The sequence below is a fragment of the Phoxinus phoxinus genome, assembly GCF_949152265.1.
Source record: "Phoxinus phoxinus genome assembly, chromosome: 13".
NCBI classification, from domain to species: domain Eukaryota; kingdom Metazoa; phylum Chordata; class Actinopteri; order Cypriniformes; family Leuciscidae; genus Phoxinus; species Phoxinus phoxinus.
This window is the reverse complement of record NC_136888.1, coordinates 9,841,320-9,860,631: the sequence shown is the minus strand read 5'-3', so window position 1 is coordinate 9,860,631 and position 19,312 is coordinate 9,841,320. Positions and strand designations below refer to the sequence as shown.

The following is a 19,312-nucleotide window of genomic DNA, read 5'->3' as shown; positions in this document are numbered from 1 at the left end:
GTTTATGTCATGAATATTAATTAGGTCCTCCATCGTTGCTTTAGCCAATCATCGGCGACCGTCGTGTTACCTAGTTAATATTCATAAATCGAGCCTTCGCACTGGTGGCGCTAGTTTCCAGGTTTCTGAATGAGGAAGCTTCTGTCCAGTTGCTGTATTTTATAAACGTTTTGTTTTGCAGTTGGCAGGTATATCACGTGGGTTTATGGCAGACAACCACAGCACATCATGTGATCTGAAACAACTCTCATTTGATCGCTGTTAATAAGAGACAGCGGCAGCACAATGCATCACTGGGGTGTTTTGTCCCTTTATTTACTCTTTATTGGCAGCTGTCTTTGTCAATACAAGCCTACGTGGGAATCAATTGATTCAAGACCCCTACCGGAATGGTTCGATCAAGCCAAATTCGGCATTTTCATTCACTGGGGAGTGTTTTCAGTTCCCAGCTATGGCAGTGAATGGTTCTGGTAAGTCTGCGTCCGGTTTGATACTGGACATTAGTTTGACATTCGGCGCGGAGATCAGAGTTGGGGAGTGTCGCAAAAGTGCAAAACGTTCAACAGTGCATGATTATATATGCCATTTTTTCTGTGAATACATGAATTATGCCAATGCCATGTAACGATTCAACTTAATTTAGTTAAAAACTAAGTAGCTATATAATTTAAGTGTGATTTGTGTAATAACTTTTTAATGCAAGTATTAGGCTATGCTTAAATTGGCTAAATAAGTCTACTTAACTTCTTAGTGTTTTGACCTATAGATGTCAAACCACATGTAATTCAATCACTAGCTCTTGCCACACATCTTACACCGTGTGATTTAAAAAATATATATGTTTTTGTTGATTTTAGATAATTTTTTTGAATCAAAAAGAAAATAGCAAAATCTATTTAACTTCCTGGTCATGTGACCTGATGCTGCCACACACATTGTATTATATGAACAAATATCACTCACACATCTTTCATGTATTTGTTTTTGGGAAAATGTCTTTGTTGATTTTTTTTTATTATTATTGAAATCTATTTAAATTGCTATAGGTCATGTGACCTGATCATATCACACCTGTTTTGTATTATCATTTTGCATGTTTTTGATGATTTTATTTTTCAGAATGAGGAAGCTTACTCAGTTGCGGTGTTTTAATGTTTTGTTTTGCAGTTGGCAGATATGTGACGGATCATGTGAGTTTTTGTAGACAACCACACTACATCATGTGATTTTTAAACAACTCTCATTTGATCGTCGTGAATAAGGGTACAAAACAATCCCCATTCACACTGATCCGCGAAAACGAGTAAAAACGCTGTATTCTGCTGCCAGGCCATTAGATGGTGATGAAACACTATAGACTGAAATCAATTGCATGGCGTCATCGTTTTCACAGATTCACGTTTTTACTGTTTACAGTACACAGAGTTTTCAAAAACTTGCTAAAAAGTTTAACGGCTTTAGTTGAAAACTGTGTCGTGTAAACAGCCCCTTAGAGACAGTGTCTTTGGCAGCTACAGTATTTAAATAGCTTCGGTCATGTGACCTGATGATGTCACATTAGTTATAATTTTGTGTGTTTTGGGTGATTATTATTTTTTTTGAATGAGGAAGCTTCCTCAGTTTGTCAAAATACTTAGTACTAGTTATTTAATTTAAGCAAACAATTTAAACAGTTATAACACATTTATAAATTATACATAAATTATATGGCTACTTAGTTTTTGTTTCAAATCACATGTGGGTTAGATGCTACATGAACTCACCTGATCGGTCACATGCTGTACCTGCAACATACAATAACATACAGCTTCCTCATTCTGAAAATGAAGAAGATTCTGAAGATGTTTTTTTAATGTTTTTTTTTTTAATTCAAACTATTTAACTTCCCTGTCATGTGACCTGTTGTTATACAAGGTACAAGGTTGGTTTATTGGTTTGTTGGTACAAGGCCTATTTATATTGTCAGATGTTTGGTTTCTCACATAAAAGTAATTTCATAACTATGTTAAGTAAATGCTCATCAAGTATTTGTATTAGTAGTACTATGGCCAATTGTACTATTAACATGGTACTTTGAGTTTGAAGAATTAAGTGGGTCCAGGCCTTGTTGGCTTTTTTTCTGAGAAATGCATAAAATAAGAATATTATGTTGAAAAATAGTGGAGTGTACACAGCGACGATAGAGGGAGAATCAGATCAGTACATGAATCTGGTCAGTCTTGAACCCTGTGCACCATGCTTTGCGCCATGCATTCATTAAAAAAGCCGGTTAGATAAGGAATGTTAAAGGTGCAGTAACCGATTTCTGAAGAAAAAAAAAAACAGTTGATATTTGAAATCAACCCAAACAAACACACCCTTCCCTCCATTGTTCTGCCTCCAAAACTTTAAAGGGATAGTTCACTTAAAAATTAAAAATTTACTCACCCTCATGTTTTTCCAAACCTGTATGAGTTTCTCTCTTCTTCTGAACACAAAGGAAGATATTTTGAAGAATGTCAGTAACCAGACAGTTGATGGACCCCATGGAAGTCGCGTCAGAGGTCACTCTTTCTGACTCACTCCGTAAGCCAGTGATTAGTTAATATTGTTATAAGTTATAAATATGGATCCCCTGGAGTCGTATGGATTACTTTTATGATGGATGGATTTTTTTTGGCTTCAAAATCGAAGGTACTATTTGTTCTCATTATAAAGCTTGGAAGAGCCAGGATATTTTTGACTCAGATTGTGTTTGACTGAAAGAAGTAAATTCACCTATGATTGCTTGAGGGATAGTTAATTTTTGGATAATGTCTCTCAGCCATCTCTCTTCATACAGTCTTTCTTCAAACCTCCTTCTTGCTCACTCTCTCCCCCATCACGAGTGACACGCCCCCTGCTTCTGATTGGCGCACTCTCTCTATCTCCCCCATCAAGAGTGACACGCCCCCTGCTGCTGATTGGCTCACTCTCTCCCCCATCACGAGTGACACGCCCCCTGCTTCTGATTGGCGCACTCTCTCTATCTCCCCCATCAAGAGTGACACGCCCCCTGCTGCTGATTGGCTCACTCTCTCCCCCATCACGAGTGACACGCCCCCTGCTTCTGATTGGCGCACTCTCTCTATCTCCCCCATCAAGAGTGACACGCCCCCTGCTGCTGATTGGCTCACTCTCTCCCCCATCACGAGTGACACGCCCCCTGCTTCTGATTGGCGCACTCTCTCTATCTCCCCCATCAAGAGTGACACGCCCCCTGCTGCTGATTGGCTCACTCTCTCCCCCATCATGAGTGACACGTCCCATGCTTCTGATTGGCGCACTCTCTCTATCTCCCCCATCAAGAGTGACACACCCCTTGCTGCTGATTGGCTCACTCTCTCTTCCCCATCACGAGTGCACGCCCCCTTCTGCTGATTGGCTCACTCTCTCCCCCATCACGAGTGACATGCCCCCTGCTTCTGATTCGCTCACTCTCTCTCTCCTCCCCCATCACGAGTGACACGCCCCCTACTGCTGATTGGCTCACTCTCTCTTCCCCATCACGAGTGCACGCCCCCTTCTGCTGAATCGCTCACTCTCTCTCTCCTCCCCCATCACGAGTGACACGCCCCCTACTGCTGATTGGCTCACTCTCTCTGAGAGTCCCATCCGCTCTCGACAGCGTTTCTCAGATATCACTTAATGCACCTTTAATTCACAAAGGAACTTAGAATGTTTGCTTCTGTCATATTTTTGTTTGTATGCAGAAAACAAGTTTAAAGACCCAACATCAGGTGCAACTTTACTCATGTTCATGCACAAATGTCATGAGTTTTTGCAGTACTTAAAAGCCATGGACTACTTTCAGTTGGGCTGTAAACGATTAATCGAATCCAAAATAAAAGTTTGTGTTTACATAATGTATGTGTGTGTACACATGCATGTGTATATGTTTGAGAAATATTTGCATTTATATACTGCAAATATATTTTTATATGATTTATATTATATATAAATAGAACTATTTTATATATATAAATAACACATTTTCTTAAATATATACATGCATGTCTGTGTATTTATATATACAAAATAATTATACACAATACACACATTTATATTATGTAAACACAAACTTTTATTTTGGATTTGATTAATCGCGATTAATCGTTTACAGCCCTAACTTTCAGTGAAGTGAAATTTCCCCTACGGATCCATGGATGTGTAATCTATTTTTGATCATTTGAAATCATATCCAAGTTGGTTGGGGCAGTTTGGCATATAGGTTATATTGGATGCAATGTGACAGATTACATACTGTAAGCATTAAAATATGTAATTGATTTGATTATTTCAAGAACTGGGATTAACACACAAAATTATAAATAAAATAATAATAGGTTATGTTTGCAGAAGTTAGGTGATATGATATCGTTAAATTTAAATAAAATTATAAAATCACCAAAGACATGTTTCCACATGAATGTAACTGCATGTAAGATGTTTGTTAATATAATACAGTGGGTGTGCCAACATCAGGTCACATGACAAGGAAGTTATATGGATTTAAATCATTCAAAAAAAATTATATAAAATCAACAGACATGTTCCCAAAAACAGGTGCATGTAAGATGTGTGACAGGTGTTTGTTAATATAATACAGTGGAGGTGCCAACATCAGGTCACATGACCAGGAAGTTAAATAGATTTTAATATTTAAGAAAATCATTAAAAATACACAACATGATATTTCCTAAATCCAAGTCATGTTAGATGTATGTGAAATGTGAAGATATTACAACTGATGTGATATCATCAGGTCACCATGACCGGCAAGTTATATACATGTCAAGTCAAGTCATCTTCATATATATAGCGCTTTTAACAATGTAGAAACAATGCTTTGTTTCAAAGCAGCTTTACAGAGATAAACTTATAATTTAAGGTAACAGAGATTGTTTTGGCTTTATAGCGGTTCTTGAATAATGTTATTTTCCGGCTAAAGTTAGTTTCAATTGATTCACTTCCGTCGAAATGATCATTTATTATTAAATTAGGGGGCGCTAAGACGACACCGTTTTTCTCTAAACAGACTTTAAACGCGAACCTGTTATAAACGCTGATGGCGCTCACGTGCGCCTCAAGAATTAATTCTATAGTTATGTGCGTTTGAATATATGTGTGCAGGTTTGTAATTCCCTACAAACCAAGCCTAAACAAAATACTTGTCTTGTCTATTCATTTTGAGACAGAATTTTATTTTATTTTATCACTTCGGGGTAGATACGCGAACTGAATTTTCCCACAACACTTTATCTGTAGAGTGGTAAAGGGATCCTCCATAGGGAGAGTGCTAGTTGACACTTCAGCACTGCGTTGTCATCGGGTCCAGGCGAAGGTCCTTCGTCAGATCTGGATACGGCCTGGATCCGGCAGGCTGCGGGAAAACCTTGGGATAAACAAAGACACTAAAATTAGCATAGATGCCATTCTTCTTATGATGTAACGAGTACATCAGGATTTAAGGGAAGTGTTCCCAGTTCCGGCTGACCTAATCTATGCAGCCTAACATTGAGTTATAGAAGTCTATAATGTATTATGTGAATGTACATTTCAAATATATGTACATTCAAAGAGATCTTTAGTCTAGATTTGAACTGACAGAGTGTGTCTGCTTCCCGGACAATGGTAGGAAGACTGTTCCAAAGTTTTGGTGCTAAATAGGAAAAGGATCGCAGTCGATTTTGATATTCTAGGTATTATTAACTGGCCGGAATTTTGAGATCGCAATAGACGTGAAGGACTATAATGCGTTAAGAGCTCGCTCAAGTACTGCGGAGCTAAACCATTTAGTGCTTTGTAAGTAATCAGCAATATTTTAAAATGTATACGATGTTTAATAGGCAGCCAATGCAGTGTTGACAGAACGGGGCTAATATGGTCATACTTCCTGGTTCTAGTAAGAACTCGAGCTGCTGCGTTTTGAACTAGCTGTAGTTTGTTTGTTAAGCGTGCAGGGCAACCACCCAGTAGAGCATTACAATAATCTAGCCTTGAGGTCATGAACGCATTAACTAATTCTTCCGCATTTGTCAATGAGAGCATATGATGTAATTTAGATATATTTTTAAGATGGAAAAACGGGGTTTTACAGATACTAGACACATGACTTTCAAATGAAAGATTGGTATCAAAGAGCACACCCAGGTTCCTAACTGACGACGAAGACTTAACAGAGCAGCCATCAAGTGTTAGACAGTACTCTAGGTTATTACGTGTGGAAGTTTTTTGTCCAATAATTAGAATCTCTGTTTTTTCTGTTTAGTAGTAGGAAATTACAAGTCATCCAATTTTTTATATCAGCTATGCATTCCGTTAATTTTGTGAATTGTTAGATTTTGAAGAAATATACAGCTGAGTATCGTCGGCATAACAGTGAAAGCTAATTCCATGTTTCCTAATGATATCTCCTAATGGTAGCATGTACAGAGTGAACAGCAGCGGTCCTAGTACTGAGCCTTGTGGTACGCCATACTGAAATTTTGATTGATAAGACATCTCTTCATTTACTGCTACAAACTGATAACGGTCAGATAAGTATGATTTAAACCATGCTAGTGCAATTCCACTAATGCAACATAGTTTTCTAGTCTATTTAAAAGGATGTTGTGGTCAATGGTGTCAAATGCAGCACTAAGATCGAATAACACTAAAAGAGAGATACAACCACGACCGGATGATAAGAGCAAATAATTTGTGACTCTAACGAGAGCTGTCTCGGTACTATGGTACGGTCTAAATCCGGACTGGAAATCATTTCTTTCAAGAAAGGAACACAGTTTTGAGGATACTGCTTTTTCTAATATCTTTGACAGAAAAGGCAGATTAGAGATCGGCCTGTAATTGACTAATTTTGTATGATCAAGTTGCGTGAATATTCGTGAAGTTATGCGAATATTTTATTTATTTAAAAAAACATAAAATTATATTTTTACAAATCCAATATGTGTCAAATATATGGCATGGATATGTGAATGCATTGCTAAAACACCTTAATAGAAAATAATAAAAACAATGCAATAATTGTGTTGCTGTATCTAGTTAACAACCCCTAGTGATTTTTTTCATACTTCTCCACTTAATTCAGACTATTACATTCTATTAATAATGCTATCCATATTTCGTAATCTTTGATTGTCATGCACTTTTATGACAGTCCCTTAATCTGGTCAGAGAATGACAACTAATATCCAATTTTAAACCAACTTTACCACAGTGCAAAACAGCATCAGCACAAATACAGTGTGAATGACACTTACCAGAAAGTATCATGGCACTACCAATATTGTGATGTTTTACACATATGCTGTACAACAACATGTTACTGTTGAAATACCCATGAATGTAATTCCATGAAAATATTGCATGATGTGAACACATTTTCCCTCCTTTGTTGAGTTATATAGCAACAAAAATACTGTAATTTAAAAAGAAATTCTCATTACAGTAATACGATTTATATTTTTTTATACAGTACATTACAATGTGCATATTCTCAATTAAGACAATATATCTTTAATGCAAATAATCCAAATCGTTCTAAAAAGTAAGCTTTATTTTCTTTAATCAAGAAGTTTAATGGCCTTGATCACTTTATGACAGTGTTTTTGAATTTATATATTTGAGGTTAATTGTGCTTAATAGTTTTGTTTTCCAACAGGTGGTACTGGCAGGGCCAGAAATACCCATCTTATGTTAACTTTATGGAGCAGAATTACCCACCTGGCTTCACCTATGCAGACTTTGCATCTCAGTTCCACGCTGAACTCTTCGATCCTGTAGAGTGGGTTGACATATTTGCCTCGTCTGGAGCCAAATATATTGTGCTCACAACCAAACACCATGAAGGTTTGTGAGGAATGACTGCACTGACTGCAATGCATTTAATTTTTTGCATATCTGTCAACTCTAAGTATTTTCCATAACTTAAAGTATGGTTTACCATATAGCTTACAGTGAAAGACAGTAAAAGGCCATTTCCAGAAGCCCCTATATGACACACCATATACAGAATGATAATATGTGACCCTGGATCATAAAACCAGTCATAAGTTGCTTGGGTATATTTGTGGCAATAGCCAACAATACATTGTATGGGTCAAAATTGTCGATTTTTCTTTTATGCCAAAAACCATTAGGATATTAAGTAAATATCATGTTCCATGAAGATATTTTGTAAATTTTCTACTGTAAATATATAAAACATTTATTTTTGTGAGTGAATGCAGCACAATCGCGAACATAAATGGACAACTTTAAATGCGATTTTCTCAGGTTTCGATTTTTTGCACCCTCAGATTCCAGATGTTCAAATAATTGTGCCTCGGCCAAATATTGTCCTATCCTAACAAACCAGTGGAAAGCTTATTTATTCAGCTTTAATGTGATGTAATAATCAAAATTTTGAAAAATTGACCCATGTGACTGGTTTTGTGGTACAGGGTCACATATTTTCATTAAATAGTTTTGTTTCTTCTTTTTATTTTTGGTTATCAGTGATGTACTGTACTGTACATTAGGGTGTTTTTTGTTACATTCTCTGTTACCAACGTTTTTTCACTTTTTATATAATTTCTAGAGACATTTATGTCATTCACAGTGCATTCACAAATACAACTTTTGATTTGAATAATGTATTTATAAATGTTGAGATAATAACTAAGATTAATATGTAACACTTTACAATAAGGTTAGTTAGTTAACATTAGTTAACATACTAATAATGAACGGCACGTAACAGCATCTATTAATCTTTGTTAATGTTTAATTTTACATTTAATAATACTTTATTACAATCTTGTTAACATTAGTTAATGCACTGTGAGCTAACATAAACTAACAATGAACAGCTGTATTATTTTTATTAACTAACGTTAATACAGTAACAAATGGATTGCTCATAGTTAGTTAATAATACACAAATGAACCTTATTATAAAGTGTTATTCATTCATGTGTTTCAATTCCTCAGGCTTTACGATGTGGGATTCAAAGTACTCGTGGAACTGGAACGCCATGGCGGTCGGGCCGAAGCGGGATCTGGTGGATGAGATCGCCACTGCTTTGCGGAAACACAGTGATTTGCGTCTGGGACTTTACCACTCCTTGTTTGAGTGGTTTAACCCTCTGTACAGAGCCGATGCTAACAACTTCTACAAAACCAATGTGTTCCCTACTACCAAGACCCTGCCCGAGCTGTACGAGATAGTCAACAAGTTCAAACCTGATGTACTGTGGTCTGATGGGGACGGAGATGCGCCCGACACCTACTGGAACAGCACCGGGTTCCTCGCCTGGCTCTATAACGAGAGGTAAGGACACCTGAACATGAGTGTCGTTATTACAAACCAAGAAACCAACGGCAGCAGAAAGGAAAAAATAACCCTTTTTCTCCCTTAAGGGTCACACTTTTGATCCTCAACAGTCAACATTAATTTTTAAATGAAATGAATGTACTGTATTTCAATATTGGTAAAAATTGGTTGAATTATTTTCAATAATATAAATTTTTTATATTTTGTATTTTGATATTTTATTGTATGAGACAATATTCACATCTAATTTATACACATTAAAATAAAAAAAAATATTAGAAAAAAATATTTCATATTTAATTACTATTATTTAAATATAATTACTACGCCCCTTTACACCTCTAATGTGTGTGTGTGTGTGTGTGTGCGTGCGTGCGTGTTATACGCACAGGTTAGGTTTTGCATTTGTATTTAGACATGGACACATTGGCTACTTTGTGGCTGTAGATTGTACCTCACACATTGCTCTGAATTTGCATATTTTTTCATATTTCCTGTTCATTCTATTTCATTTTCATCCACAAAGATCACAAGTTTGACAGTTTTTATTCAAGACCATTCAGCCTTATCTAAACATGTCCAGAATTTAGCAAGTGGCACAAAAGTCACCAAGTTTCGTATCATTCGAATGAAGTAAAAAATAAAATGACCAAAGACCACCAGTTTGAGATAGATAGAGTTGAGATCCCTCTGTAAAATCAATCACAGATAAAACATATACTCTTTGCTATTCTTTTTAATTTTGTTAGAATACACGGCGACTTTTGAATGGCCGTCAATGGCGAAAAAGTAGTAGTAATTGCTGCATCTACCAGAAGGGGCTCGCTTGACTATTTTAACTAGCTAAACCTTGCCCCATTGCAATAGCATTTTTCTCCTAAATGCTTATTTAGTCAATGTTTTGGAGTAGTATCTAGATGAACTCAAAGCTATCAGACATAGACTAAAGTTATTTCAAAATAACATTGTAGAGAACCAAACCAGTTGCATACTAGAACTGTCTATGTAAAGTCATGTACTGTAGCTTAACTGATGGCGAATGTTTGTTTTCAGCCCTGTGCGTGACACTGTTGTGACCAATGACCGCTGGGGATATGGCAGCATATGTAAACATGGCGGATATTACACCTGCTCAGATCGGTACAACCCAGGACACCTGCTGAAGCACAAGTGGGAGAACTGCATGACCATTGACCAGAGGTCATGGGGCTACAGGAGAGAGGCCAAACTCAGTGATTTCCTCACCACTGAACAGCTGATAGGAGTGAGTTTTACATTCACATTCATTCACTCGGACACTTGTGTGCACTTGACCAGGGGTGTACGATTTATATCGTCTACGATCATATCGTAATTACTGATATGTTGCTAGGTGCGATCTGACATTATCGAGTATGTCCCTCACTTTGCAAAAAACACAAAACCACGCCTATTGAGTGCCTACACTGCTTAAAGGGATAGCTCACCTAAAAATTCAAATTAGCCCATGATTCACTCACCCTGATTTCATCCTGAAGTGCATCTATCCATCATAAAAGTGCATCTATCCATCATAAAAGTGCATCTATCCATCATAAAAGTACATCTATCCATCATAAAAGTACATCTATCCATTATAAAAGTACATCTATCCATCATAAAAGTACATCTATCCATTATAAAAGTGCATCTATCCATCATAAAAGTGCATCTATCCATTATAAAAGTACATCTATCCATCATAGAAGTGCATCTATCCATCATAAAAGTGCATCTATCCATCATAAAAGAACATACAGATTTCACTTAAGTGTAAACCACAACTATGCGTGTAATGCGAAGTGCTGCTGATATTTCTGGCGTCACAAGTTGCGTAAGTTGCGCATTAGGCATAAGTAGACTGCGTATGGCTGTTTGGCCGGAAGCTAAAATTTTACTTTGTTAAATATGAATATTTTTCTTACACAAACGCATCGCTTCACTTCAGAAGGCCTTTATTAACCCCCCAGAGCCGTGTGGAGCCTAGGATGACTTGGTTCGTGGAGCCTAGGATGAGTAAATCATGGGCTAATTTTCATTTTTGGGTGAACTATCCCTCTAATGTCGGGGTGAATATTTTAATTAATATAAAGTTAGAAAGAACAGCATTTATTTGAAATAGAAACATTTTTGTAACATTATGTTAAATGCATTTACTGTCTCTTTTTATCAATTAATAATGCATCCCCTCTTCTTAAAAGGAAATCTTACTGGCCTCAAACTTTTGAACGGTACTATATATATATATGAAGTGAGCATTTATAAGTCCTCTGTTTGTCTTACAGAGTCTCGTGGAGACCGTGTCCTGTGGGGGGAATATGCTGTTGAACGTTGGCCCCACACATGACGGCCGCATCATCCCCATATTCGAGGAGCGTCTGCGTCAGATTGGTCAGTGGCTTAATGTGAACGGAGAAGCCATTTACAACAGCAGCGCGTGGAGAGTTCAGAACGACACGGCCACTCCTGGAGTTTGGTCAGTTACATTATGAATTCTCTCTCATGTACAGTAACGTGCTACACTAAAGTCTGTTTGTTTCTTTGCCTCTGTTTCTCTCTTCTTCCGTTTAATCTCTTTCACCTTTATTTACTTTTAAATCAAAGTATAATTTGGTTTTGTCCTAACAGGTACACATCGAATCCGAAGCAGAACGCGATCTATGCTATTTTTCTTTCATGGCCCACTGATGGGTACATTGTTCTGAACGACCCCATTGTGTCAGCGTCCAAGACTCAGGTAATGTACTGTATATTGTAGAAATTATATATATATAAAAAAATTCTTATTGAATAATTGATTGTTTGTAAAGCCCGGCTTTAAAAGGACCCTGGATCACAAAACCAGTCACAAGTAGCACTGGTATATTTGTGGCAATAGCCAACAATGCATTGAATGGGTCAAAATTATTGATTTTTCTTTTATGCCAAAAATCATTTGGATCATGTTCCATGAAGATATTTTGTAAATTTTCTACTGTAAATATATAAAACATTTATTTTAGTGAATGCAGCACAATCGCGATAGATGGACAACTTTGAATGCGACTTTCTCAATGTTTAGATTTGTTTTTTGCACCCTCAAATTCCAGATATTCATATAGTTATCTCAGCCAAATATAGTCATATCCTAACAAACCATACATCAATGGAAAGCTTATTTATTCAGCTTTTAGATTATGTATAAACCGTGGTTTTAATTTTACCCATGTGGTCCAGAGTCACTAGCAGCTGTGTCCATCTCATCAAATGATCTTCTTTTTTTTCATGTTCAAAAGTTTTTATTTTATTTTTTATAAATTAATAATTTTACTCAACAAGGGTGCATTAAATTGATCAAAAGTGACAGTAAAGACATTTATAATGTTATAAAAGGTTTTATTTAAAATATAAACTTTCTCTTCATCAAAGAATTCTTTAAAAAAAAAAATCCACAAAAATATGAAGCAGCACTGTTTGATAATAACCAGAAATGTTTCTTTAGCAGCAAATCAGCATATAAGAATGATTTCTGATGGATCATGTGACACTGAAGCCTGAAGTAATGATGCTGAAAATTCAGCTTTGGATCACTGGAATACATTACATTTAAAATAAAAAATAAAATAAAAATATATTTATTTTAAATGTTAATATTTTCAAAAATGTACTGTTTTTACTTTATTTTTGATCAAATGAATGAATCCTTGGTGAGCATAAGAGACTTCTTTTAAAAACATAAAAAATATTACTGATCCCAAACTTTTGAATGGTAGTGTCTGTCCTAATTCTTATTCAGTTTGGCAGTTATTATCAAATTACTATGTATACAAAATGCTTTGCAATGTTACATTTTCATGCAAATATCCTGTTTGAGCACATTCAACTGCTGTTCACAAATCTGCGTTTCATTCCTATGGGAATGTCTGAGCAAGTGACATCTGCCTTAAAGGTGCATTAAGCGATTTCTGAGAAACACTGTTAATATTTGAAATCAACCCAAACAAACACGCCCCCTCCCTTCATTGGAAGAGTGAACGAAAAATAAAGCGAAGATGACGATTGAACAACAAGGAAGAACAAAAAAAAACATACAATACACAAATAAATACAAGCAAGAGTTGTTTGTTTGTCTGGAGCTGCTGTGCTGCTGGCGACACTCAAAACTGTCCTGTTAAAGGTGCTCTAAGCGATCCTGGGTGACGTCACTTCTTGTTGACGTTCTAACTATTGTCAAACAAAACGGAGGCTAGCTAGACCCTCCCTCCTCCGCATCTCGTCAATACTCCATAAATGAACATTCAAATTCATAACAAACAGTGGATGAAAACAACCATTCACATAAATTGTCGCCATACTATTAATTTTATTGATCATTTACAATACAGATTGATCGCTAGCTGCTACAAACATATGTTGTATTCAAGTTAACGCTGACTGCATAGTTCTAGCTAATTATATCCTTGTGTGGGTTTGGCGAACATAAGCGTCAATTTAGAAAAAAAAAGAAAAAAAAATTAACGTTACCCACCTGTCAAGCAAAAACAGAGCAACCTGAACGTTGGACTTGAAGCCCTTCTGCCGGCGGAGTTCTCGCCATCTTTTGAATGCTTGACCGATGTAAATTCGGTACTATGCGCGTTCTTTATCCTTTTCCCTCTTCTTTGTAAGTTGATCAACGGAACGTCGTCTCTTTGGTCGTGTGTCGGCCATTATTCAAACTTCCCTCTTGATGCTTCTCTCCTTCACTCACACACCCCCTTCATGTGCATGCGCACCATCCCCCAAGACCCACCCTCAAATACTTCTTGCCAGTGATTGGCTGGAACACTGTTTGTTATGTTTCGTGGTACGGGTTAGCCCAGTTTGTTTTTGTTGCCGTTTGTGGAGCCTGTGGTGTCTACAGAGACCGCGTTTTTTTACAGTGTGTTCAGGGGACAGGCAGCTAGCGGATAGTGAGGAGATGTTTGCTGTATGTGACAAAAAATATTTTGGCCTGACATCACTTAGAGCACCTTTAATAAAACGAACATTACTACAACAATATATATTGGTTCTGTAAAACAGCAAAACCAATGTTACTTACATCAGCAGAAACAACAGAACCTCTGCATCCGTTTTCTGGCATTCCTGCTTAGGTCTCTCCAGCGCTGGAAAGCTTTTCTAATATTAACGCAGGTCATAAACCTCTTGCCTGATCATAACCCTTCTTTTTCCAGTGATATTCCTCTGACCTTTTCTCTTTTGTAATGTCTCTCAGCCATCTATCTTTCTACAGTGTTTCTTCATACCTCCCTCTTGCTCACTCTCTCTCCTCCCCCATCATGTGTGACACGCCCCCTACTGCTGATTGGCTCTCTCTCCTCCCCGATCATGAGTGACACGCCCCCTACTGCTGATTGGCTCTCTCTCCTCCCCGATCATGAGTGACACGCCCCCTGCTGCTGATTGGCTCACTCTCTCTCCTCCCCCATCATGTGTGACACGCCCCCTGCTGCTGATTGGCTACAAGTGTGTCGTGCTGCTCGGTCCGATCTGCTTTCAACAGAGTTTCTCAGAAATGGCTTACTAGCTTAGTGAAGGCTCGTTTAATTATTTAGAACTGTTTGCAGAAGTTTCAGAGCATTCACATCTGAAGCAAAACTGTTCTTAATCTTGTTCCAAACCTTTTCCAAATCAGGTGGTGCTGCTTGGCTATAAGTCCGTCTCATGGCAGTCCATGAATCCCACAGGTCTGAAGGTTCATCTGCCCCAGCTGGCCCCCAGTCAGATGCCCTGCTCCTGGGCTTGGACACTGCGACTGACAGGTGCCATGTAGCCTGAGGATAGCGGCACTGTTAGTTGCTGCTTTTAGGACTAATGAAGCCAAAGATTGAAGGCACTATGTTTTCCCCCAACTTTTACATTTAAATATAAATCATACAAAAAATTATCTTTATGAGTTTTTTTAAATATTTTTTTAATTGTTGCATACTAGTGTATCCTAGTAGGGATTCAAAGTTGTGTGGTGCTGTTGCTTTGCTAAGTGATCAGACATTTTTTCATGGAAGACGAGTGAAAAAAACCCTGAGCCTAGAAAGCAGAAGATCCTGGCGATGTGATGGTGGACTCTATTGGGCCAGTAAACAACCACCTGACAGAACATCCTAGCAACCGCATAGCAACACACTTATTTCTCTAAACACCTTAGCAACCACATAGTGAAGTATCTAAGAATTTTTAATTACCTGTGTGTGTTACTTCAAGAGAGCTCCCATATACCTGTGTTGTGTTTTATTTTCTTAGTTTTTTTTATTCATTATGAGTCGTTTTTGTAGTTATTAATTGATTTTTTTTCATCTTATCATTTATTCATGTTATTAAAATTTGATTTACAATCATTTCTTAAGAAAATGCATCTATATCTAAATAAAACAAACTGAAAAGGTCTTAATGTGAAGCCAGATTTCTTTTGATAACCACATGAGATAAATTATTGGTGTTTTGTTTGTGCACTTATCTTTATAAAAATGAATAAACTGACAAATGAATTGTTTGATTAGCATCACTGTGTCTGTTTATAAATTAATTTTTAAATATTTCTGAACATCCACACAAACAGGTGATCTAAACATTTTACTTTTAGTCATTTTGGTTATGTGGTTCTGTCGGGGTTTTTTTTTCCGTCAATAGTTTTATTTATCTTTAATATATTTTATACTATTTAATCTTTATTTTATTTCAGTTAGATGCCAAGAAAACATTTTTAATTTTCATTGAAGTTTTTAAGTTAGGTTTTTCATGTATTATTTATAATTGATCTCAACTTCAACATATACAAGAATTTAAATAGTTTTAGTTAGCAATAACAACACTTGGTCTTATTAATGCCCCGATACTTGAAGGCATAGTTCACCCAAACATGAAATTATCCCATAATTTACTCTCCCTCAAGCCATCCTAGGTGTATAATATGACTTTCTTCTTCCAGCCGAACACAATCTGAGTTATATATATAAAAAAAGGCTCTTCCAATCTTTATAATGGCAGTGAATAGTAACTTATATATTGAAGACCAAAATAGTGTATCCATCCATTATAAAAGTAATCCATACGACTCCATGGTGTTAATAATGGCCTTCTCAAGCGAAACAATGCAATTTTATAAGAAAAATATAAATATTTAAAACTTTATAAAAGCCTAAATTAAATCTGTTTATCATTTAAAGTGATCGAGTCTCTTCAGAAAATTAGGACTAAACTGCTCAATTCATATGGATTAGTTTTACGATCTCTTTATGAACTTTTTGAAGCGTCAAAGTGGTAGTTGCATAGCTGTCAATGAAGGGACAGAAAGCTCTCAGATTTCATCAAGAAGATCTTCATTTGTGTTCTGAAGATGAACGAAAGTCTTACGGGTTTGGAATGACATGAAGGTGAGTAAATGTTTAACATTGTCCGGGAAGCAGGCACTCTCTGTCAGTTTAAATCTAGACTAAAAACATCTCTTTGGCCTAGCATACACATAACACATTATAGACTTCTATAATTCAATGTTAGGCTGCATAGTTTTATGTCAGCCGGAACCGGGAACACTTCCCATAAATCCTGATGTACTTGTTACATCATAAGAAGGATGGCGTCTACGCTAATATTAGTCTCTCTGTTTATCCCGAGGTTCACCGCAGTCCGCCGGATCCAGGCCGTATCCGGATCTGATGAAGGACCAGCGCCTGGACACGACGACAACGCAGTCCTGAAGTGTAAACTAGTCTCTCTCCCTTCCCTTTACCTCTGTACAGATAAAACATTTTCGGGATAAGTCCGGTTCACGTGGCTATGCGAAAGCGATAAATAATTCTGTATTATAAATGTTTCAAGGCTTGTACCTTGGAAACTATTTCATGGTTTGCGTTCTCAAGACACCAGGCACTGTTTTGTGCAAATTAGCTGCCAGATCGCATTAAAGGTTTTCTGTTAGAACGGTGTCGTTTTAGCGCCCCCTAAGTTAATAACTAATGATCGTTGTGATGGAAGTGAATCAATCAAAAACTAACTTTAGCTGGACAATAATTTTATTCTAGAGCTGCTGTAAAGCCCAAACAATCGCTGTTACTTTAATTTTCTATTATCACTGTAAAGCTGCTTTGAAACGATCTATATTGTTAAAAGCGCTATATAAATTAAGCTGACTTGACGACTTAAATGTTGACAGAGAATTTTCATTTGTGGGTGAACTAACTCTTTAACTCCCTTAGTGAAGTGACATTTATCTTAAAAGTTTTGTGTGTAAAGGATATGAAATGCGTTCTGTCTTTTGAATTTGGAGACATGTATTAGAGTGTGTGGCAGCCTAAGCTACCCATAATGCTCTGCTTATGGCCGTCTTTGGGAATCGGAGAGCATCACATGCTGCATTCAGACACACGTGGCCACTGCTCCCATATCAGAAACTCCCTATCGGAGTTATTCAGGGCAGCTGTGCCAAGAATAGTCCTGCACTGTTTATGAACATCTCACTCGGCAGGGGGGAAATTCAGAATTAGCAACAGAATGTTCCTCATGTATGTGAAATTCCCTTTTTGGTCTGTTTTCCGTATTTCCTCATGGTTTCCACATGCAACTGTCTCTGTTTTGGCAGGTGTCCGGATGGTGTTTGTGCTGGTGTCTGGTCTGAGCGGGTAAAGCCTGCCACTGGGAGGTAAAGTAGGAAGGACCTTTGGGGTTCCAGAGCCAATCTTCCATTACGTGTAGTACGACAGAATGAGGGGGTCTGCGAGGGGATTTCGTCCTGCTTCCTATTTGTGCACCACATGTGATATGACATAGAAGCAATGACATTATTAGACTTACGGGGAAGTCATTCTGGTTGGTTACCAATAGGGGATTTATTATGCATTATTTTTTTAAATAAATAGTTTGGCTAAATAGTTTTTAGTTACTAACCCTCATTATTTCTTTAATAGTTCAATTCCATTTGAAAAGTAAACTGTTCTAAAATTGAAACAAAACATTCTAAAACATTCATCTAAAAACATTCTAAAGTCAACACAAAATTTAAATGTGAATGTTCTTGTGTTTTTTTTAAACGTTTCTTTCCATAATCTTTTAATTAACAGAATGCAATATCTTAACACCATAACATGATTTTATTTACAGTGTTTTTGACCTTCTAGAAAGTCTAAAGTGTTGATTTAATTGTACATGTTTGGTAGAATTTAAAATGTGCAACTGGTACAGAGGTCTCATCCCCACAGAAGTAAACCAAAAGGTAATAAGATTTTACGAGTTTAGAGATATCTTGCTTACAGAGGAGGGTGTGTCTTCCAGGCAAATGGAATCCTGCTCTCAAAAGGTGTAAACTCTGAATGCAAATTCCCGTTGTTAGCACGTTTCCAGTTGAAAGAAGTTTATGCCCTGGTCTTGTCTCGAGGCTCAATGCGATTTGTAATGAGATCGGCCCGTAATGCTTAGTGTCTTTCAGACACTCAGCATATGTATTTCCTGAGTCAGTACATATTTTACTCTTTATCTCTGAGCATTTGATGTTATTGTATTATATGTCTTTGAACTGATTGGCATGATACATTTACCTGACATAAATTGTTACATTTGGATTTATTCGGACTTACTCTGAAATGATTAACTTTAGTAGATTACGTTGCATCCATTGTTACCGCAAAGCTGCGTCCAGGGTTAAGTACATACTAGATCTCAGGTTATGGAGCATGGGGCACATCTGGGGAGATTCTAGATTCCTGACTGCTTGACTTTATGTTATGCAGTCGCATTACTATAGGGGGCTAGATAAAAATACTATTGAGGTAATAGGAAGCATTGGAGTAGGCTTATCTTAATTTACAAGCCATAACTTCTGGTTATTGTTTGGGCTTTAACTAAGTTGTTATATAGGCGACTGTATGGGGCTACATGGTTACTTTTTAACAATAGCAAACATGGGTGGCATTGATAAACTGCTTTAGCCATAACCTCTGGTTATCG

At 37.0% G+C, this 19,312-nt stretch overlaps 1 protein-coding gene across 1 annotated transcript; it reads left to right on the top strand.

Moving 5' to 3' along the window:
* Window positions 1-68: 68 nt before the first annotated feature.
* fuca2 (alpha-L-fucosidase 2) lies at window positions 69-15,866 on the top strand. Its single transcript, XM_079631922.1, has 7 exons — window positions 69-470; window positions 7,685-7,872; window positions 8,995-9,334; window positions 10,391-10,601; window positions 11,641-11,831; window positions 11,984-12,092; window positions 15,012-15,866. The coding sequence occupies exons 1-7, from the start codon at window positions 286-288 to the stop codon at window positions 15,147-15,149; spliced, it is 1,362 nt and encodes a 453-aa protein (XP_079488048.1). The 5' UTR covers window positions 69-285; the 3' UTR covers window positions 15,150-15,866.
* The last annotated feature ends 3,446 nt before the right edge of the window (window positions 15,867-19,312 follow it).

Excerpts from the sequence above, each read along its gene's own strand:
- fuca2 (XM_079631922.1), top strand. The coding sequence starts at position 286 with ATGCATCACTGGGGTGTTTTGTCCCTTTATTTACTCTTTATTGGCAGC. Across the intron at positions 9,335-10,390 it reads GCCTGGCTCTATAACGAGAG|CCCTGTGCGTGACACTGTTG; the intron begins GTAAGGACACCT and ends GTTTGTTTTCAG. Across the intron at positions 12,093-15,011 it reads TGTCAGCGTCCAAGACTCAG|GTGGTGCTGCTTGGCTATAA; the intron begins GTAATGTACTGT and ends TTTCCAAATCAG.